The sequence below is a fragment of the Lithobates pipiens genome, unplaced genomic scaffold (genome assembly GCF_037356315.1).
Source record: "Lithobates pipiens isolate NorthernLeopardFrog02 unplaced genomic scaffold, aLitPip1_a1.2 Scaffold_28, whole genome shotgun sequence".
NCBI classification, from domain to species: Eukaryota; Metazoa; Chordata; class Amphibia; order Anura; family Ranidae; genus Lithobates; species Lithobates pipiens.
The window spans coordinates 138,437,336-138,459,855 of record NW_027507789.1 but is presented as its reverse complement, the minus strand read 5'-3'; the positions used below and the strand labels follow the sequence as shown (position 1 = coordinate 138,459,855).

Below are 22,520 nucleotides of genomic sequence, written 5' to 3'. Positions count from 1 at the left end.
TTGCTTTCCCCATTAATTTGTTCAGATCTTCTTGCAAGGTTCCCAAATCCTGCAGAGAAGTTATTGCCCTGCTTAGCTTGGTATCATCTGCAAATACAGAGATGGAACTGTTTACTCCATCCTCCCAGGTTGTGTATGAACAAATTTAAATAGGATTTGTCCCAGCACAGAACCCTATGGGACCCCCACTACTCACCCCTGACCATTCTGAGTATTCCCCATTTATAACCACCCTCTGAATTCGCCCTTGTAGCCAGTTTTCAATCCATGTACTCACCCTATTTCCAAGCCAACAGCCCTTAGTTTGTAAACGTTTATGGGGAACTGTGTCCAATGCTTTTTGCAAAATCCAAATACGCCATGTCTACGGGCCTTCCTTTATCTAGATGGCAACTTGCCTCATGCCGATTACTGTTTTTCATTACTAAAATCTTTTTTTATATATTCCCTTATCCCCTCCAAGAGCTTGCATACTATTGGTGTTATGCTAACTGGTCTGTAATTCTCAGGGATGTATTTTGGGCCCTTTTTTTTTTATATTTGTGCTACATTGGCTTTTCTCCACACTGCTGGTACCAATTCAGTCAATAGACTGTAAGTGCTCATGCACATGGACGTTTTAAAAAAACTGTCTGCAAAGCTAGCTCCGACGCCTGGAAAAATCGGCCTTAAAAACGCGATTTTTACCGTGTTTTGCATTGGCGTTTTTGCGCGTTTTTTAGCGTTGGCATTAAGTAGCATTTATAAAAAAACACATTTCTTGGCTATAGCACTCAGAAAACAAAGAAAATATGTTGCGCGTTTGTGTGTGATTTTGCGCGTTTTCCCGCGATTCGCGTTTTTACAGCTCTAGGTCCGCGCCGCGGAACGCACTGGTCTTTTTTTTTTTTTTTTTTTTTTTTTTTACAGCTTAAAAAAGCCTATGCCATTTGCAGCTCAAAAAAATGCCTAGGTGGGCATGAAACCATAGACTAACATGGACAGGCGTTTTTTAAGCTGCAAAAAACGCTCAAAAAAGCGGCTGTAAAAACGTCTGTGTGCATGAGGCCTAAAAATTAAGAACAATGGTCTCTCAATTACTTGACCGAGTTCCCCAAGTACCCTCAGGTGCAAGCCACCTGGTCCTGGTGATTTAATGTTCAGTTTCCCAAGTCTAATTCTAATTCTGTCCTCTGTTAGCCATGAGGGTGCTTCCTGTGATGTTATGAGGATAAATACTGCAGTTTTGGTTACTGAAGCCCCCCCCGATTCCCTTATGAAGACTGAGAAGAATAATTCAATAACCTTTCCATCTCCACATCCTTTGTAACCAGATGACCTTCCTCATTCTTTATGGGACAAATATTTTATTATGCCCCCCCTTTTGTACTGTTTACATACTTAAAAAATTTCTTGGGACTTTTTATTTTTTTTCTCTCCTCTGCTTTGTCTCTTTCGTGTTCCATCGTAGCCTCCCCCTAATTGCACCCTTACATTTCTTTATAAAGTCTGAATGCTGATGATGATCCCTCAACCTTGTATTCCTTGAAGACCTTCTCTTTTTTTTTTTTTTTTTTTTTTTTGCTTTTATGTGCATTTTTACATTGGCGTTAAGCCACCCAGGACTTTTGTTTGCTCTTGAAAATGTATTACCCAGTGGGATGCATTGGCTAATGCCCTTATTTAATATGCACTTAAAGCAAACCGATCGATCCTCTGTGGTGTTTGTTCCTAAGCTATTATCCCAAGTTATGCCTTCTAGCAAGATCCATCGTTTAGGAAAGTTGGCTTCACTGTCTTTGTATTTACCTTATTTTTCCCATTTGTGTGATTTATGCTGAAGCCAATTGACCTGTGATTGCTGTTTCCTAAATTGCCCCATATTTTCACTTCCGCGATCAGGTCTGTATTGGTAATCAGTAGATCTAGTAAAGACCCATTAACTTGTCCTGCAAGACATTTAGGAATCCCCCATTATGACAATACTTCCCATCCTTGCTGCTAATCCAAATTGTGATAGTTGATCCATCTCCCCCTCCTTCCTCAGGTTAGGGGGCCTATAGCATACTCCCAGTATTTTCCCCTTAGCTTCATCCCTTTGGTGCTCTACCCATAAAGATTCCACCTCCTCCCTAGCTCCCTTAGTAACGTCATCTCTCATTCGCTTGTACATTCTTGATATATAGACAAACCTCTCCCCCCTTTTTTACCCTCTCTAACCCTGCGATAAAAGATATACCCTTTAATGCTTCTCAGCCAATCATGAGAGCTATTGAACTAGGTCTCTGAAATTCCCACAAAATCCAAATCCTCCTTGTACAACCAGTATCTTTAGTTCACCCATCTTGTCCGCTTAGACCGGTCACATACTATCCTTTTTTTTTTATTAGTGTTCCGAGATGGCAACTAGGACTTGTTGCTATACTTACCTTTTTGGGTTTATGTGCTTTAGTCAATCTATCACTAATGCCTCCAATACGACTATCTCTACCTCATGGAGCCCCCCCCCCCATTGCCTAGTTTTAAAAACCCCTCTAACTTTTTGGCAATCTTTTTTACTCCCAGCAGATCTGCACCCTCCTCATTTAGATGGAGTCTGTCCCCTCTATAGTACTGGTGACCGACTGAAAATTTGTCCCAGTCCTCCAGGAACCCAAATCCCTCCTTACTACACCAGCTCCTCAGCTACTTGTTTACTTCCTTAATCTCCCTCTGCCTTTCTGATGTGGCTCAATGTACAGGTAGTATTCCTGAGAATACTACCTAGGAGGTCCTTTTCCTCAATTTAGCTCCCAAGTGCTTAAAATTGTTCTTTAGGACACTCCATCAAAAAGAGAAGGAAAAAATGGGACTTTGGATGAGATAGATGACTTTGTGGAGGCAGATTGAAAAAATAACACATTTTATTAGTAGAGCGTATTATTAGTAGTATGAAATATGGAAATGTTAGAAACCACATGTACAATAAGTATACTGATTCATAACTCCACCCACACAACATACAGGTATGGCATGGGTAAAAAATGACATTGGTATAATAATTTTAAAACGGTTACTTGTTACATCACATTATGTGTGTGTGTGTCTATATAGATATATTAGAGAGAGAGATTATATATTAGAGAGGGATAATATAGATGGAGAGAGAGGGATAATATAGCTATATTGGAGAGAGAGGGATAATATAGCTATATTGGGGAGAGAGAGGGATAATATAGCTATATTGGGGAGAGAGAGGGATAATATAGCTATATTGGGGAGAGAGAGGGATAATATAGCTATATTGGGGAGAGAGGGGGATAATATAGCTATATTGGGGAGAGAGAGGGATAATATAGCTATATTGGGGAGAGAGAGGGATAATATAGCTATATTGGGGAGAGAGAGGGATAATATAGCTATATTGGAGAGAGAGGGATAATATAGCTATATTGGAGAGAGAGGGATAATATAGCTATATTAGGGAGAGAGAGGGATAATATAGCTATATTAGGGAGAGAGAGGGATAATAGGATAATATAGATATATTAGAGAGAGGGATAATATAGCTATATTAGGGAGAGAGAGGGATAATAGGATAATATAGATATATTAGAGAGAGGGATAATATAGATATATTAGAGAGAGAGAGAGGGATAATATAGATATATTAGAGAGAGAGAGGGATAATATAGATATATTAGAGAGAGAGAGAGGGATAATATAGATATATTAGAGAGAGAGAGGGATAATATAGATATATTAGAGAGAGAGGGATAATATAGATATATTAGAGAGAGAGAGGGATAATAGGATAATATAGATATATTGGAGAGAGGGGGATGACGTAGAGGGAGATGATGTAGAGGGAGATGACGTAGAGGGAGAGAGAGATAATAGTGTAAATGATGAATACATATCAAAATTGATAGTCTACTGCAGACCAGTCCACAACCACTTCTCCTGGTCTCGGGGGGGAGGGGGGTGTTAATCCTGTCCGCAACACACTTTCGCACCCTTCCAGAAATCGCGCTGCTCTGTGGGTTTGCACCAACACTCAAACACAAGCTGGCCTGTGTCCTATAAATTTGTGTGAATTTTAAAGATTAAAACCTTTATCATGCATCATAGGACACAGAGCCTTAAGTAATAGGTTATAGACCACCTTCAGGTGAAGGACACTGGTTGTACCCAATCCAGGAAGTTCGCTCCTTGTATATAATCCCTCCTCCTTCCAGGAGCACATCCAGTTTTTTTGTCAGTGTCTAAGGTGTTGGTCACGAATGAAGATGTGCTCTGAGGAGCTCCAGGAGGGATCCATGCTGGGTTTAAATGGCCTCCATAGACCAGATCCATCCAAAGTGCCATTGAGGCCTAAAAGGATGGTACCTGGGGCCTTGTATACAAAGTACAAGGTTTTGCCTGTAACGCCTCTATATAGGGCTGCACCCCAGGAATCCAGGACTTAGGTTTTGCTAAGTTACCTCAAGCTTTCCTAATGGGGTGCTTCACAGGTCCAAGGGAGTTGGAGCCCTGTTTAAGGGGCCCGGTCCTTAAAGGTTTGCTTAACGCAGCCCACTGTGATGGGTGAAGGTTGGATTGTCTGTTAATTCAGCAAATCCTGTGGTGGTGATAAGGTAAGGTCAGGAACTTGGGTACTAAAAACACCTATGTATTCTTCCATTAGGGAAATTTTTTTGTCATGCCTTAATTCTCCATTAATTCTCCATTCTCCTTACTCTGTTGTCTTCACTGTAAAGCTCAGTCAGTCTGGCCATGCAAGGAGATTCCTCTCGGGTAAAAAAATCTGCCAAATGTTTTTGTTTTCTACTTTTCTACCCCCTGAAAGGACCAGGGGCTAGGGGGACATCAGCGGTGTACCACCCTTAAATTAGCGTGTGTCGTTCCCCCCCCCCCCCCCCAGTGGTCCTGCTGGTGCTGCTAATTTTGTTAAACTGTTGAATGCTACTATTGTGTGTGCATGCTACAAACAGACCCAAAAGCGCTGCACACGAGCGCAAGAACATTTTTAAATGTAAAAAGGGGTGGGATTTTTACCAGAGGGGGTAGGGCCTAGTCACGGTGCCGTGAACGTCCACGAGGATGCATGGCAGGCATAAACGGATAAAACTACAGCTGGGACCATCTCTCCTCGGCTGAGGAGGAAACAGCCTGCACACAGGGGCACAGGAGCTGTGTGACATGTGAGGGTTGCAAGCTGGCATTCCTTCTAACTTTTTTCAGGACTATGTTCAGCGATTTAAGTGCAATTTGTATAGTGCCTCTGGCTTTGTGCTTAGGACTATGCCTACCAAAAAAGACACCACCATGAACAAAAAAATGTTAAGGTTTCACCCCCAGGTGTTAGGATCTCGAGTTGCATTTCCACTCTGTCATCCTCGCCTGAATTGCCAGTTATGGCAAGCCAGGGTGAACCGTTGGAACAAATTTGGTGCAACTGCTTCTCACATCTCAGCCCCTGTATACGTGCCTGAAGATGTGCTTGCAGGGTCTTGAAGGAAGATTAGCGGCTTTAATCGCATCCTCCATTCAAATGGATCCCCCTCCCTCACTTCAGGACCTTTGCAGGGGGAAAAGTGGGCTCAGGATGAGGTGTTACCCTCAGTCGATCAGGAGGGGAAAAAAACTGATTCCTCTGTGGAGGCAACAACGGTAGATGAACCTTTTTTAGGCTCATAATCTGAGAAATTGCTGATACAAACTCTTACGGAGATGGTTCGTTCCACGTTCATGCTGCCCCTAACGCAGTCTCTTGAAAGCTTGGTTTCTTCCTTGGGTTCCTTAAAACCTTCTCAGCCTTTGCATGCGTTTCCTGCACATGCATTACTAGAACAGCTTATTTTTGCTGAATAGGATCACCCGGATAAGCATTTCTCCCTCCTAAGATATTTTCAATTTTCTCTCTCCCCTGGAGGAGAAATTCTCAAAAAAATGGAAAGTACCAGCAGTTGACACTGCGATTTCCAGTGTGAATAAAGGCCTAACTTGTCCTGTAGACAATGCACAAATGCGTAAGGATCCAAGAGGTAAAAAGTTGGAATCCCTGTTTTAAAATATACTTTTTTTTTCTTGGCAGGTGCCATTACTCAACCTGCAGTCAAAGGACCAATTTAAATGGGCCCTTATGCCTTGTACACACATTCCGACCACAAAATCCATCTGGGTTTTTTTTTTTTTTTTTTTTTTTTTTTTCCGATGGATTTTGTCCTAAACTGGTGTTGCATACACAGTCGGACAAAGTTGTCAGAAAATCCGATCGTTCGGAATGTGGTGATGTTCGTTGCGTGCGGCGGGACTACATAGAGGCTAGTAGCCAAATGGCTTTTGTCTCGTAATTTGATCTGAGCATGTGTCCATCGGAATTCTTTACAAACGATCAGAAAAAGTACGATCAGATTTTGTCAAATCGCCTTTCAGGACAACCCCGGAGAGTGTAGCTCCACCTTCTCAGGAAACGCATGCCCACTTTAAAAACACCTCCTCTTCCCCCATGGCTTCAGTTATTGTGTTTCCTCCATGGGGGTAGCATGTGCCTGGAACCAGGGGAAAGCTACACTTTCTCCGGGGGAGAGAAGGCTTACCATGCGGTGGTTTGTTTTCATGACCCCCAGCAGCTTCTCCAGGGGTGAGGGGTCTCCTGGGGCTCCTGGTCCCACCATCTCACGGGAGTGAGGACCCTCAGAGCGCTGGCGTTGTGAGCCTGGAGTCCGCTGGACAGCGCACGGAGGGCTCTGCTGCTGGCGGAGGTCGCTGCAGGTCAGTGACACGCTCTGTTCTCGGGTCCAGGTCCCGGCCGGCGATGGCGTAGTTTCCGGTGACACAGGGACCAAGGGGCGGGTCAGGTGACCGTGTGCTTGCGGCCGGGAAAATTCAAAGGAATGGCGGAATTGAATAAGAAAAAGCTGTCCCACTCGGCGGAATGGACGAGGGCAAGACGGTGATGGTGGAGGCAGGTGCCCCTAGCACCGGTCCAGCCCAGGTAGGTGAGGTGCAGCGGCGCCTTCTGCTACATTAATGGACTATCTTTGTGGTGTTTTTTTTGTTCCCCCCCCCCCCCCCCCATCGGGGGCCTGTCGCTGCAGGGTCAGGTGACATCTCTCGGACCCTGCAGCATGGTTCAGAGGTCTCACTGGTGGCCTGTTGGTGGTGGGTCTCTGCACTAGTTTGGTGATAGTGGGCTTACAGTTAATCACCTAGTGAGTTTAAACTGTATGCCATTTCAGGAAAAGTCACTAGGAAAGTCTAAACTAAGCCAGAGGAAATGTCCTTCTTGCAAGAACCCCTTTAGAGACTCATGGCAGAAGGCAATGTGCAGAGTTTGTATCAAGGGGTTGGTGGAAGAGGAAACATCCCAGCAGTATAAGGAGTTATTTTCCTTGGTTAAAGAGCTGACAAACTCATTGCGTTCGGTCAGGTCCATCTTGATACAAAACCCATCCGGGCAGACCGAGCCTCAGAACCTACCTAGTCCCAGGGCATCGTCATCCAGACCGGTTGAGACCGAGAACTCTGGCGATGAAGGGGGTAGTACTCATGTCTCCCTCAGGGACTCTGAAGAGTTAGAAGATAGCAGGGACTCTCGGTATAAGCTATCACTAGAGGAGGTAGATGTCTTAAGGGTGATCTACACGACTCTAGAAATCCAGGAGGAAAAAGTACAGCTGTCGATTCACAACAAAATGTACCAGGGGATGGACGAAACAAAACGTAGAGTTTTTTCCAGTCCACAGGGTCCTCTCGGATACAGTTAGAGTGGAAAGACCCAGAAAGAGCCCCTTTTTCTCCAAGGCCCTCAAGAGAAGGTTTCCTTTTGGGGGCAAGGACTCGGAGGTATGGAACAAGAAGCCCAGAGTCAATGCGGCTTTTTTGCAAGTATCTAGACGAATGGATCTAGCTTTTGAGGATATGGGAATCCTAAAAGACCCAATGGACAAAGCTGACTCCATCCTCAAAAAGGCTTGGGATGCAGCGTCAGTTAGTCTGAAGCCAGCCATGGCCGCTACAGTGGTGGCCAGGAACCTGGAATGCTGGTTGGAGAAGCTGAAAAGCCATGTAGAAGCAGGAACGCCCCACAAAGATCTCTTGGAGTCTTTCCCACCGTTTTTGAATGCGGTCAAATATATGGCTGGCGCATCAGCGGAGTCGGTCAAGCTAGCCGCCAGGTCTTCGGCTCTTGTAAATTCGGCCAGGAGGGCAATCTGGCTGAAAACGTGGGCAGGGGACACAGCCTCTAAGGTCAAGCTTTGTAGTCTGCCCTTTTCCGTTGACTTTCTCTTCAGTCCCGACCTAGAGTCAGTGCTGGACAGGACGGCTGACAAGAAGGCCTTTCCGGCCAAGAAAAAGCAAACTGTCAAGAAAAATGTTCGTGCTCTTCAACAGTCCCATAAGAAAGACCAGGACCGTAAGAGCCGGTGGGGTTCACAAAGAGGTAGGGGCGGAGTTGTCTTTAGATCTCTCCCCCCCCGCCCCCACTGGGGAGAGATTGTCACTTGCTTTTAGAGGCCTGCTCTGGGGGAGAATGTCAGCTTTTCTCAAACAGTGGGACAGGTTGTCCCCAAGTTTATTTGTGAAAAGCGTCATCGCTCAGGGGTACAGACTAGAATTTTCAGAACCACCCCCGAGAAGGTGACGGCCTTACCAAGGGATCAGGAGAAGACCTCTGCAATGACGTTCCTATTGCAGGAGCTAATACAGCAAAAGGTCTTGATCCAAGTCCCAGTAAGTCAACAAGGCAGGGGATTTTACTCCCATATCTTTTTGATGAGGAAACCTCAGGGAAGTACCGTCTGATCCTGAACTTAAAAGTTCTAAACAGGTCAATACGGTACAAACACTTCAGGATGGATAAAAAATTTCATCACAAAATTGTTGACCCTGGATTGTTTCATGGCATCCCTGGATCTAAGGGATGCCTATCTCCATATACCCATTCACCAGGCATCTCAGCAGTTTTTGCACCTGGCAGTGAATCTAGGGAGTTCGGTGTGGCACCTCCAATTCAGGGCTTTGCCATTCGGACTTTCGTCCTCCCCCCAGAGTCTTTACAAAAATTATGGCAGAGGCTCTAGAGCCCCTGAAGCTAAAGGGGATTTCACTAAATGGAGAGTATGGAAATAAGAGATATCAAGGAACACTTCGTGGCTAAATAGTGGATATCTCAAATATATCGATGTAGGGAGGTACCATCTTCCTTAATGAATAGAATTTGAAACAAGGATAGGTGGGGACTTTGGGATTTTAAAGGCACCAGATAAGTTCAAAAAATTTAGAAAGTAATAGTTTAATATTTTTTATATAAATTTATTCAAATATAGAAAAGACATACAAGATAGAATAATTAAAAAGATTTTTTGACACAGGGAATATATCCACGCATATAGGGATCTACCTCAGCATTCACATCACAGATCAAATAGTATAATTCAAAATCTATACAAGAGATCTTATCAACCGAAAACATAGATTAATGTATATAAATGCTATAGTGATGAGCTGATGTAGCGTCCACAAAACTTGTTCGACATGTTTCGCATTGTTAGAAAAAACGCTTCTTCTGGGGCATGAATATAAACACTCTTAAAGATTAAAAAAGAGAAAAACAAGATGCATAAATACAAAATGAGAATACATTTTAAACAAAAGCATATACATTGCTATATACATATTAAACAAACAAACAAAAAAATAAAATAAATATAGATAGATTATATATATATATATATATATATATATATATATATATATATATATATATATATATATATATATATATATATCAGGATAGTATATAAGAAAATACAAAACAGAAAATATAAACTATACTTGTCAGAAAAGGATCATGCGCATATAAGGGGCCATATGTGCCGGCCATGTGTGGGACACTGTGGGGGCATGCACATTATTAATATGAATATAATATATCCATTGAAAAGAGGTGATGCATTCATATATATATATATATAAAGATGAGACTAAGAATTAATAAAAATTAAATGTCCTACCCCAAAACTTTCTGTAGATGGCGCTGATGGTACACAATAAAGATAGTGTTTCTATATAGTGTAGTAGCTCGTTTCATATGGGTAAAGCTGGAAATGGACATTTCGTCAGTATGGACAAACGGGTTCCACAAATGCATATATAGGTTGAAGTTATATACATAGAGTATATGAAATGTAAGCACTCACCGCATTGGAAAGGTATAGCCAATACTAGCCAGAAAGATGGGAAATATGCTGATGTCCTTTTTATTTGTGCAGTGGGTAAAGCTGCAAAAGCCAAGTCTCTGTGGATACAACATATGTGTTGATACTATGATTATCCCAAAAGAAGCAAGAGGGAGAGGGGTAGGGGCTCAAAAAAAAATGTATCTATAGTTGAGGAGGGTATGCTCACCTGATGTGTCTATTGGCGTGAGGCATCCGCCATACACACGTGTAGCCTGCAAGGTAAGGAGACATCTCAGAGAGACGCTGGTAATTGCGTCTCTCTAAGTAAGTGTATGCCCCGCCCACCGCTGTAATTGGTGGAACGCCAATCCATAGGATATAGTGGGCCGGCCGATGTCCCTGGGCGTACGTCAAACCACCGGACCGCCCACACACGCCTACGCCATTCCTAGACGTGTATGGGGGGCGGGACGCAGGGATAGACGACGTCCGGGGGACGAGTCAAGAACGTCGAATCAGAGGATGTAATTTTGGCTCGCATAAAGACTCCTAATGCGCCAAAGGAGGAAGTATCCTGTGGCGCTTACCGGCCGCACAGTGTCCAGAAGGCCAGCACAGCGCCTCTACCGCATAATCCCCAAATGACAAAACCATAGTGAAACATTAAAAAGAAACGTAATATAATGTAAACTTAAACAAAGAGGGAATCTTGGTATAAATATACAGCTATATTATAATCCCAATGGACATAGAAAAGCTGGGGATAATAGTATTGAGGATAAAGAATGAAACAAAGGAAAGGAGAAGAAACAGGAAGGGGGAGGGAGGGTGAATTAAAAAAAAAGGGATGTCAAGTATAATTGTGTATATAGGTCTGTTACTAGGAAGGAGTATCAAAAAGGAATGTACTAAAAGAAATAATTGCATAGCATAAGTTTTAAAGGAAACAAGAGCTGTAATGGAAAAGGAGGTGCAAGATTGTTTATAAAAAAAGGTTTATAGGAATGCGATTAATTTATTCCTGGAGGGAACGTCGCATTACGTTTTTCAATCCAGAGTCTCCTTTCTCAAAATGGATTTGTCCCAATCTCCACCACGGGGATTGAGTGGTATCACATCCAATGCAATAAATGATATTACTAATGTGTTGAATCTATGGTAGAGGTCGGGGTGTCTACTAATAGATGTCACCATTTTGCCCCCCGATGAGAAGTGGACATGGTCCTTTATTCGTGCCCTAAATTGTCTAAATCGTTTTGCTTATGTAGAAGGCTGAACATTCGCATGTCATAAGATAAATGACGCCTCGTGTGTCGCAATCCGCAAAGAATTTTGGGGTAAAAGTTTCTCCATTTGGCAGATTAAAGGATTGGCCAGTTCTGATCAGGGGCAAAATGGACATTTTCCACATCTAAAAATACCATGAGATGGGCGACTCAGGGGATTCAGGCTAAAGTGACTTGCAGTAAGGATGTCCCGTAGGGATCTAGCTCTGCGGAAAGTGATTTGGGGTTTCTTTTCTATATATTTAGCTACGATAGGATCTTCTGTAAGGAGAGGCCAGAAGGTGTCCAGAGTATTGCGTAGTATTAAATGATGATTGGAGAATTTAGTTATGAAACGCACCCTATTTGTCTGTTTCGACTTGTTTTGTGGTTTATATAAGAGTGGCACGAGCTTGGCGTTTCGCCCTATTATATGCTTTACGCAAAGTTGATTTGCTGTAGCCCCTTGCTTTTAGGCGTTTTTGGAGTAATTTGGCTTTGATCTCAAAGTCAGAAGTATATGTGCAATTACGTCGTAAATGGATATATTGAGCATAAGGGATGCTCCGCAGTAAGGGGTCTGGGTGTGCACTGGTAGCATGCAAAAGAGTATTGCCGGCAGTCTCTTTGCGATAGAGGCTGGAGGCAATATGACCACTCGTCTTTTTTAATGGTAAGGTCAAGAAAAGTAATATGAGACGAATGACTTGAAAACGTAAATTTCAAATTGAAATTATTTGAATTTAGTTTTGCAACAAAAGATGTGAGTTCATTTTGGGTCCCAGTCCAAATAACGAAAACGTCATCGATGTATCGGAGCCAGAGAGGATTTCAGTCATCCCTTATCTGGACGACCTTTTGTTTTTTGCGGACTCCAGGGAGCAGGTCCTAGTCAGTCTCCAGACGTCCCAGTCTCACCTCAAAAACTTGGGGTGGCTTCTGAATCTGGAGACGTCAAATCTGGTCCCCTCACAGGAGATAAGGTTTTTGGGTTATTCGATGGATTTGGTTCTCCAGAAAGTGTTCCTGCCACTGGAAAAGCAGGGAAAGATACAGCTAGCGGCAAAACAACCAGACAGTCTCGGTCAGGTCGGCCATGGCAGTTCTGGGTCTGCTTACGGCAGCAATCTCGGCTATTCAGTGGGCCAGGTTGCATTCCAGACCCCTTCAGAGGGTTATTCTGTCAAACTGGTCCCATCAGGATCCTCTGGAAAAGCAGGTAAGGATCTCCACAAGGACGAAAAGGGCTCTCTGGTGGTTGAAACCTCTCAAGGGGTCTGGCGTGGACCTTTCCCATGGACAAGTTTCTGACAGACGCAAGTGCCTGGGTTTGGGGGGCCCACCTGGACGGTCAAACGTCTCGGGGGTCTGGTCCAAGTGGGAAGCCGGAAGATCGTCCAACTGGAGGGAGCTGAAGGCTATCTTTCTGGGTTTGTTGGCCTTTCAGCAGGTTTTGAGGTCACCATGTCCAGGTGTTGTCAGACAACACAACTGCGGTAACCTATATAACGAAGCAGGGGGGAACCAGAAGCAGAGGCTTGATGGAGTTAGCTAATCTTTTGTTAGCCTGGGCAGAACAGAATATGGCCTCTATCGGCAGTGCATCTGAAAGGTTGTCAGGACTTATTTGCAGATCTCCTAAGCAGGCGGAAATTGATAGAGGCGGAGTGGAGTCTGAATCAGGAGGTATTCCTGTTGATTTCCGAGGCCTGTGGGGTTCCCCAGATAGACCCTTTTGCCAGCAAAACTCAAAGGTGGACAGATTCTTTTCTCTTCACCGAGGGGACGCAGCAGTAGGGCTGGATGCGTTCGTCCACCCTTGGCACTACCAGCTGTGCTACGCTTTTCCCCCCTTCTCCCTAATTCCATTAGGTCTGAGGAAATTCAGAGAGGAAAGGACAGACTTAATTCTAGTCACTCCTTTTTGGCCAAAAATACCTTTTTTCTCGGGGCTTCGGAATCTAGCCTTGAAACCTCCCATGGAGGTTACAACTCGGGAAAGACCTAATATCCCAGGGGGCAGTAAACCATCCAGAGGTGGAACTTCTGCAGCTAACCTCCTGGTTTCTGAGGAGGACCTCCTTTAAAAGCAAAAGGGCTCTCATATAAGGTGGTAAAAACCCTGCTATCCAGCAGGAAAGCGGTCACACAGGCAATTTACATGAAGGTCTGGAAGAAATTCAACTCCTGGTGTAGGTCCAGAGAGCTCAAAGTCAAGAGCACGATGTCCGTTCTGGAGTTTCTCCATGAAGGAATGGTGAAGGGGCTAGCAGCCAGTACCCTTAAGACTCAGGTGGCGGCCTTATCAGTTTTCTTTGAAAAAACTTTATCAAAGGAAACTTTAATTTTCTAGATTTTTTTTAGGGCTCTCGCTCGAAGTAGACCGGTAGCCCTTAAAGACTTTCCCAGTTGGGATTTGTCGACTGTTTTGAAGGGTCTCTCTGGAGCGCTGTTTGAACCCTTACAAGAAGCTTCGTTACAGAAGGTGGTTCTTAAAACTCTTTCTAGTGGCTATCACCTCGGCTAGGAGGATCAGCGAGCTGCAAGCTTTGGCAATTACGGAACCTTTCCTCAGAGTTTTTCCGGACAAAGTGGTTCTTCAGACAGATCCAGCATTTCTACCTAAAGTATCCTCAGTCTTTCATCGGACTCAGGAGATCGTGTTACCTACCTTCTCTGCAACCCCAGCTAATGCAGGGCATGAAGTTTTTCACACATTGGATGTGAGAAGATGCTTACTGCAATTTCTAAAAATAACTAAGATCAAACACCCTTTTTGTGGTCTTCTCGGGATCACGCAAGGGGGAGAAAGCTTCAAAGAGTAAGCTGGGTAGGTGGCTTAAGCTGGCTATAGCAGAAGCCTATAAAGCGAAAGGAGAAATGCCTCCCTCAGGTTTTGCCGCTCACTCTACTAAATCCATGGCAGTTTCCTGGGCTGAAAGGGCCGGTACGACGCCTGAACAGATTTGTAAGGCTGCCACTTGGTCCAGTTATTCGACATTTCTCCGGCACTACCGGTTAGATCTACTGTGTGTGGCAGATCAGGCCTTCTGCAGGAAGGTACTGCAGGCAGTAGTCCCACCCTAGGGTAATTTTCTCGGTTATCCTCTCCGGGGTTGTCCTGAAAGGCGTTTTTCTCAAAACTTAGACTTACCGGTGATGGTATTTCTGAGAGCCTTTCAGGACAACCGTTACTTACCTCCCTAGGTTATTCTTGGTGATTGTATTAAGTTCTATCATGGTGGTGTGGTTTTCTGTGCTTTGTTTTCCAGTGTCGGAAGGCCACAATAACTGAAGCCATGGGGAAGAGGAGGTGTTTTTAAAGTGGGCATGTGTTTCCTAAGAAGGTGGAGCTACACTCTTTCCGGGGTTGTCCTGAAAGACTTAGAAATACCGTCACCAGTAAGTCTAGCTAAGTTGTGTTAATTTCTGACAAAAAAATAAAAATAAAAATTTAGATCCTGCTCTCAAGTCGATGGAAAAAGTCAGATGGAGCCCACACAAGATTGGATTTTCCAAAACTAATCCGATCGGACCTTTTCTGCCGGAGTTTCCGACCGTGTGTAAAGGGCATTCGAGAAATTCCTACACAACAAGCTCAGGAATTGGTTGAACTACCAAAAGCTGCATGCTTTGCCATAGATGCTATAAAAGATTCTATTCATCAGGCGTCCCGCCTTACACTTATGCTTGTGCATATGCGTAGAATACTGTGGTTAAAAAATTGGACAGCTGAAGCACCATGTGAAAACCTCCTAACTGGGTTCCCTTTTCATGGGGAGCAACTATTTGGAGAAGACTTGGACAAATATATCCAAACAATATCTAGAGGGAAAAAGTACTCTTTGCCAGTCAAAAGAAAGTATAAACGCCCTTCATTTAAATGGGCTCTTTCCCCTGCTCCATGGGCAGTGGCGATGGCCTCCACTGTTCCTCTAGAGGAAAACCTCAGGGTCGGATCCAGGCTCAAAAGAAGTCCTGGTGTCAGAAACCTGCAAAGCAGAATCCTAAAGCTTCATCATGGAGAGGCAACCCCCCTCACCAAGGTGGGTGAAGACTTCTGCAGTTTTCAGAAGTCTGGAAAGAGGAAATTCAGGTCAGATTGGTCATCTCCACAGTAACTTTGGGGGTATAAGCTGGAATTTCGTGACTTTCCACCGTCTCTCTTCCTGAGGTCAAGCGTTCCCAAAGTTCCAGAGAAAATGTTTCAGGCACTAGACCGATTAATATCTCAGAGGGTGATCATTCGGATCCCTGCAAAAGGACAAGGTTTTGGGTTCTATTCAAACCTTTTTTATGGTACCGAAACCAAATGGAGAGGTCAGACCCATTCTAGATCCAAAAAAAAGTCTAAGAATCGAAGTTCCTGAAGGTCCGTTCCTTTCGCATGGAGACTATCAGGTCAGTAGTTTCTATCCTTGGCGTACCTAGACGATCTATTCATTATAGACCAGTCTGTGGCTTGTTTGGAGAAAAGCATATGCACTACAACCAATTACCTGGAAAGTTTGGGTTGGATTCTTAACCTAGAGAAATCTTCCTTAATACCACTAAAAAAGTCTGGACTACTTGGGTCTGATCCTAGACACAGCCCAGGAAAAGGTGTTCTTGCCTCAGGCAAAGATCAACTCCATAAGAGAGCTCCATTCACCTTTGCATGAGGCTGCTAGGAACCATGGTGGCTTCATTCGAAGCGGTTCCCTATGCCCAGTTTCACTAACCCAGAATCTGTTGAAAGGAAAATCCTTCAGACCAGTCATGTGGAAGGTGGTAACGACGGATGCCAGCCTTTCAGGCTGGGGAGCAGTAATAGAAAAGACAACTGTAAAGGGACAGTAGTAAAGAACCTTCCCCCCCATCGATATCCTAGAGATTAGGGCAGTGCGTCTGGCTCTAAAGGCCTGGCCATTTAGGTTACGGGGTTGTCCTGTCAGGATCCAATCCGACAATGCCATAGCTGTGGCCTACATCAATCACCAAGGGGGCACGAGAGTCTCTCTGCGCAGAGAGGTGAACCGTATTCTAATTTGAGCAGAAAGGAATGTTCTGTGCCTATCGGCAGCCTTCATTTCAGGAGTAGAGAATTGGCAGGCGGACTACTTTAGTAGCCAGCAGTTATTCCCAGGGGAATGGTCTCTTCACCCTGACATATTTTGCTCTGTTTGCCAAAGATGGGGGACTCCGGTCATAGATCTTCTAGCGTCCAGGTTCAACATGAAGTTGGTCAACTTTGTGGCCAGAACAAGTGATTCACTCGCATGTGGAACACATGCATTGGGGACCCCATGGGATCAGTCCTCAATAATCTAAGCATTCCCCCCTATTCAGTTACTGCCTCGACTTCTTTGCAGGATCAAGCTGGAAAGAAATCTGGTAATTCTGGTGGCATCGGCATGGCCCAGAAGGTCATGGTGTGCAGAATTGGCAAAGATGGCAGTAGAGGACTTGTGGTCTCTCCCACTACGGTCAGATCTGCTCTCACAGGGACCGATATTCCATCCTTCCGGTCTCAAAATGTAATGGCTTGGCTATTTAAATCCTCACTCTAAAGAAACGTGGGCTTTCCGGTTCAGTTATCTCTACCTTAATACAAGGAAGCCAGCCTCCAGAAGTAAATATTAGTCTGGAGGGCTTATGTTTCCTGATGTGAATCCAAGGGTTGGCACCCTCAGATGTATCATAGGCAGAATTCTTGCCTGCCTACAATTAGGAGTAGAAATGAAATTGGCCTTGAGTACTATTAAAGGCCAAGTCTCAGCTTTATTAGTCTTATTTCAAAGACCACTTGCTACTCATTCTTTAGTCCGGGGTTTTATACAAGGGGTGACGTGGCTTAATCTGCCCGTCAAACCTCCCTTGAACCCTTGGGACTTAAACTTAGTTTTGTCTGTGTCACGGAAACAGCCATTTGAACCGATACGACATATTCCCCCAGACAAGGAAGTTGGTATTTTTGGTTGCTATATCCTCAGCAAGGGGGGTTTGGGAATTGGCTGCTCTTTCTTGTAAAGAGCCATATTTGATTTGTGATGAGGACAGAGTGGTGTTGCACCCTCCTTTTTTTTTTTTTTTTTTTTTTTTTTTTTTTTTTTACCAAAAATGATCTCCGGTTTCCACCTGAACTAAGATGTTGTCCTGCCATTGTTTGTTTGTTTTTGTTTTTTTTTTTACCAAAACCATGTTCCAGGGAAGAAAAGTCACTACATTGTCTTGATGTGGTGAGAGCAGTAAAAATCTAAAGGCAACTGCTCAGGTTCGTAAGACTGATGTCTCTATCTATTCTCCCCAGAGGGTCCTAAGAAAGGACAGGCAGCATCGAAATCCACTGTCGCTAGGTGGATTTGGCAAGTTATAATTCATACTTATGATTTAACGGGTAAGATTCCCCCTTTTCAATTTAAGGTACACTCCGTGACTCAGATCTGTAAGGCTGCAACTTGATCTTCAGTACGTACACTCACAAAATTATTAGCTGACTGTAAGGAGGTATGAGGATATCGCCTTCGGGCGCAGTGTGCTGCAGGCAGCAGTATAGATCCTCCAATCTGGGGGTACCCTACGGGTTGTCTGCCTCCCCTCAAGTAGAATTGCTATGAGATGTCCCATTAAGTAATTAAAGCTCTGTGTCCCATGATATACAATAAAGAAAATTTATTTTTAGAACGGCTTACCTGTAAAATCCTTTTCTTGAAATACATCATAGGACACGTTTTTGGGATTTAAGTATATTGCTTTGCTACAAAAAACGAATGTGCTCCTGGAAGGAGGAGGGGTTCTATAGGGACTGAACTTCCTGGATTGGGTATAACCAGTGTCCATCACCTGAAGGTGGCCTATAACCCATTAAGTAATTACTTAAGGCTCTGTGTCCCATGATGTACTCCAGGAAAAGGATTTTACAGGTAATCTGTTATAAGCACCCTATGTTTGTTTTTTGTTTTTTTTTACATTTTTATTTTAGCTTTTATGGAATGGATTTGCTCTAATCTTTGCACTAAACTTCCAGGTGTACACTGCATGCCAGTGACCAGCTAGCCCTAGAAGGTCCTTTGTCCCGAGTCAAGTCACTGAAAAAGTCCTTGCGCCAATCCTTCAGGCGTATAAGAAGAAGTCAAGTCAATAAACGAAGGGAAGGAGCAGCGACCAAAGTGAGACATTTCTTTTTTTTTTTTTTTTTTTTTAAAGGACTGTTTATATTTTTCATGAACTTGTATAAACGGTACTGGACAAAATCCAAAGGGCGCAATAGACAAATTATAATAAATATACAATGTTTATAAAGTGCATATAATATTGATAAATCTGAAATGTCCATAACAAACATTTGTGATCAAATCTTGTATATTCTCTAACACCGTGAATTCTAAAGTGCAGTGTGCTTCAAAAATATCACTTAAAAAGGTGCTTCACCCAAAGTGATAACGAAATGTGCTCACCAGATGGCCACAGAGTGACCATAAAGCACAAGTATATAGAGAAATCCTCGATTCAATGATATAGCCCCTTCAGGAATCTAATTCCAATCAATCATCCATGTGCAGGAGAAACCGGTTCCCAAGCCAATATGTGAATTTTTAAATATAAAATTCTTCACCTTTTATGTATCCTCTGCTTCATTTATCCAACGTGCATCAAGTGATTCTGTGGAATTACCTCTGCCACAAAGAGCCACAGAAGGCAGGAATAGTGTAATATTGCTTTTTAATTGCTTAAATATAGCACTTGCATAATTGGTTAGTGAGGACACCGGAAGTGACGTCCGGAAGTACGAACGTGGCGCTCGTTCGTTTTATTGTGCATATTTTTATTCGTTTTAAATGTGAGTACCCAAGCTTCGTTTTGTATCTAAATAAAATTGTGAATACATACTTCACCATTGGAGTGTTCCCCTTGTTTTCTCTGCATGATACATCGTGCCTACGGTGGAATGAGTGTCTAGAGTTGTGCTACTTATTGAACCCACACCAGCGGATAACAAGTGTTGTTTTGGGAGTGCTGTTTACCTTACAGCAGTAAGGTAATTACTGCACCTAGTGTGAGGACACAATACGCACAGGAGCACTGGTGGAACTCACCCCCCGTTTTTTTCCGGGCACGCAGGATATCGTTTTGCTTACCACTGAATGGACATTTTTTTGCATGATTATAGTGAACTTTATTTTAATAGCTACATTGGAGCCTTGTTTTAGAGCACATCTTCACTGTGTTTGGAGTTCAAATACTATTACTAGCACTATGTGCATTTTTTGATTAATCATCACTGTTTATTGCACCTCTTAAAGTTGCACTTTTAGCATTTATAAATTTCATCTCATTCGTTATTTTTAGCATCATTTCTATTAATAGAGGTATTTTATTTTTATTCTTTACACTATATAATTTACTAATTTATGTGTATTGCACGTTGTTTCACTGATATTTTGGATTCTGTATGGAGGATTTTGTATATCACCCGATTTAAGTTTGTTTTTTAATACACTATTTGATGTATTGCACCCAAGAGGTTACGCACATTGTCTGAGTTTATTTAAACACGTAGTTTAACATTTATCTTTTACCTTCCTGCTGCTACCAAGGTACTAGCTAGTTTATTTCAGTTTATCACATTTATTCAGCCGGAGCGCAACACCACTTTTATTCACGATTCTGTGGAATTACCTCTGCCACAAAGAGCCACAGAAGGCAGGAATAGTGTAATATTGCTTTTTAATTGCTTAAATATAGCACTTGCATAATCCTGTATAGGTTCAGTAAAACAAACAGCTCAAGGGAAAGCAGAAGCCGATCCGACGCAGCTATGTGACTCGCAGCATGCGCAGAACGTCCCAACTATCCGAGCAGAAGTGGAGGGCTCCTGTTAATGTGCATGTCAAGCCTCGCTTGTATGCATTTGACGCTCAAGCGCGCGTCATCAGGAAGACTTCCTAAGTGCTATATTTAAGCATTGAGGAGTTCTCCATATACTCATGATTTATGGTCACTTTATGGCCGAGGCCATCTGGTGAGCGCATTTCAGGTGCTCACCAGATGGCCTCGGCACCTGGAAGCACCTTTTTAAGTGAGATTTTTGAAGCACACTGCACTTTAGAATTCACGGTGTTGGATCATATACAAGAAGATTTGATCATGAATGTTTGTTATGGACATTTCAGATTTATCAATATTATATACACTTTATTAATTGGTTAACATTGTGTATTATATTTTTTTCTATTGCGCCCTTTATCTATAATTTTCATGCGCTATTAGTTGTTACTAATTTTAAGTGCAGCATTAAAATTATTTGGTATTCACATTTGGCACCGTTACCCTATCACTTCCCTCCTCAGTTTCTATAAGTGTCTTGATATTCTTCTGTCTGCCGTCAGGTGCAGGAAGCAAATACACGGTTTGAACAGGAAGCGTTGCGTGAGATGGAACTGGCTCCTGTACAGCGTAGAATTGAAGCTCGAACGGCAGAGGATTCCTTCACTGGATTTGTTCGCACTCTGTATTTTGCAGATACCTTCATCCGTGACAGTAAGTTATGTTTTTTGTGAACATGGGCAACTGCAGTAAGTGCTAGCTTAAGAAATTGGGTGTGTGTACTTGTCCCTGCAGACAGTGGGATTGTACAAGTTTTGTCCATATAGGAATGTTAGCATCTCACACGTGTCCCTGTTCTTGCAATAAAGTGTGTGGGAGAGTGCAGTTGTAATGCCTGCAGGCAGCCTAGGTGCCAACAGGAGTCATCAGTAACTGGTCACAGATTTCTAATCCAACAGAATTATTTCTGTCCTAGTTGCAAATTACCGTCTATCATCTTTGTGCTCCTGGCATGCATTTAAACCCTCCTGTCTTCTAATAAGTGATACTGTATGTAGAAAATAAAAAGACAATCAGCGCTCACATGTACTAGAAAAACAGATAATTTTTGCAGCTGAACCCCCTAAAGGAGCAATACACAAACACCTCACAGTCAAATTAAAATATACAAATGGTGTAGCGCAAATGAAAGTCCACCAATCATTGGTCACATATCACTGTATGACAGCTGGAAAAAGTATATGGGGAGGACGCCACATAGTGAGAAAGCTCTTCTTCATGTGATCACTCCTTCCACCAGTAGAAATAAATTCTTACCAGCTGTATTGGACCTCTGAAATTCTCAGATGGTCAGATATGCATATTCATACTCAGTGTGCAGAAGCCTTACTGGTTGATTTCCCACGTGTAGATGGAAAAGACTTCAGATCCTGTTCGATGGCAGTTAGAGGTAGACGGCTTCCAATTTATGCCCAACGATTTCACTCCAGGTCTATATGGACAAATGTATGCAGGCTACTACTCTGGCATCTTGTGGTGTCTATTGGTATTGACACAGCAATATTATAATCAGTGAGTCCATTGAATTATTGAACTGTGGAATATTACAGTGGAGTTTCTGGCTGCTATTTTATTATCCATTTTATTCAAAAAAATTATTTTTTAAGCTACACTTAGATCGTTTTTTTTATTCTTTTTGTACATTGAATTTTGGCTGAGGTTTTTTCCAGACGTTCTTCTGCCTACATACATTTGTCCATATATACCTGGAGTGAAATAGTTTTTGGCATAAATTGGAAGCCGGCTACCTCTAACTTCAATTTCATAAATTGTTTTATTTTTTCAAAACTTTTATTAGGGTGCACACAGTTTATTTTTTATTTTTTTTGTAACTTTCCTTTTTCCAGGTTCTCGGCATTGTCCTTCTTTATGGGCAGGTACAAATGGTGGTACGGTCTATGCGTTTTCTTTACGTGTCCCTCCAGTTGAGCGACGAATGGAGGAGGTAGTGTCTGCAACTCAGGGTAAGTTAGATGCTGGGGCCTGTTGTGGATTTATCCGTATGTCTTGCATTCTTGTTGGAATTACTGTGCAATCTAGGGACTGTTACACCTGAACAGTTTATATTAGCATTGATCAATATGACATAAGAACTGATCAATTTTATGGCGTTGCCTAATTGCACTTTGACCATAAACTCTCACACTCCTGCATAGTTTGGCATTCCCTTTTTTTAGGATTCTTTCTTTTTCTTCCTTTTCCCTTTTTTTTTTTTTTTTTTTTTCTTTCTTTCTTTCCCCCT

The 22,520-nt window shown here is 42.9% G+C and overlaps 1 protein-coding gene across 3 annotated transcripts in view; it reads left to right on the top strand.

Moving 5' to 3' along the window:
- Positions 1 to 22,520, top strand: part of LLGL2 (LLGL scribble cell polarity complex component 2) — a 205,157-nt gene that overhangs the window by 123,591 nt on the left and 59,046 nt on the right. For all 3 annotated transcript variants that reach the window (XM_077459604.1, XM_077459602.1, XM_077459603.1), the window contains 3 exons: positions 18,420 to 18,561; positions 20,782 to 20,932; positions 22,126 to 22,242. In XM_077459604.1, coding sequence (XP_077315730.1) covers positions 18,420 to 18,561; positions 20,782 to 20,932; positions 22,126 to 22,242 — 410 coding nt within the window. The remainder of the gene's footprint in view (positions 1 to 18,419; positions 18,562 to 20,781; positions 20,933 to 22,125; positions 22,243 to 22,520) is intronic.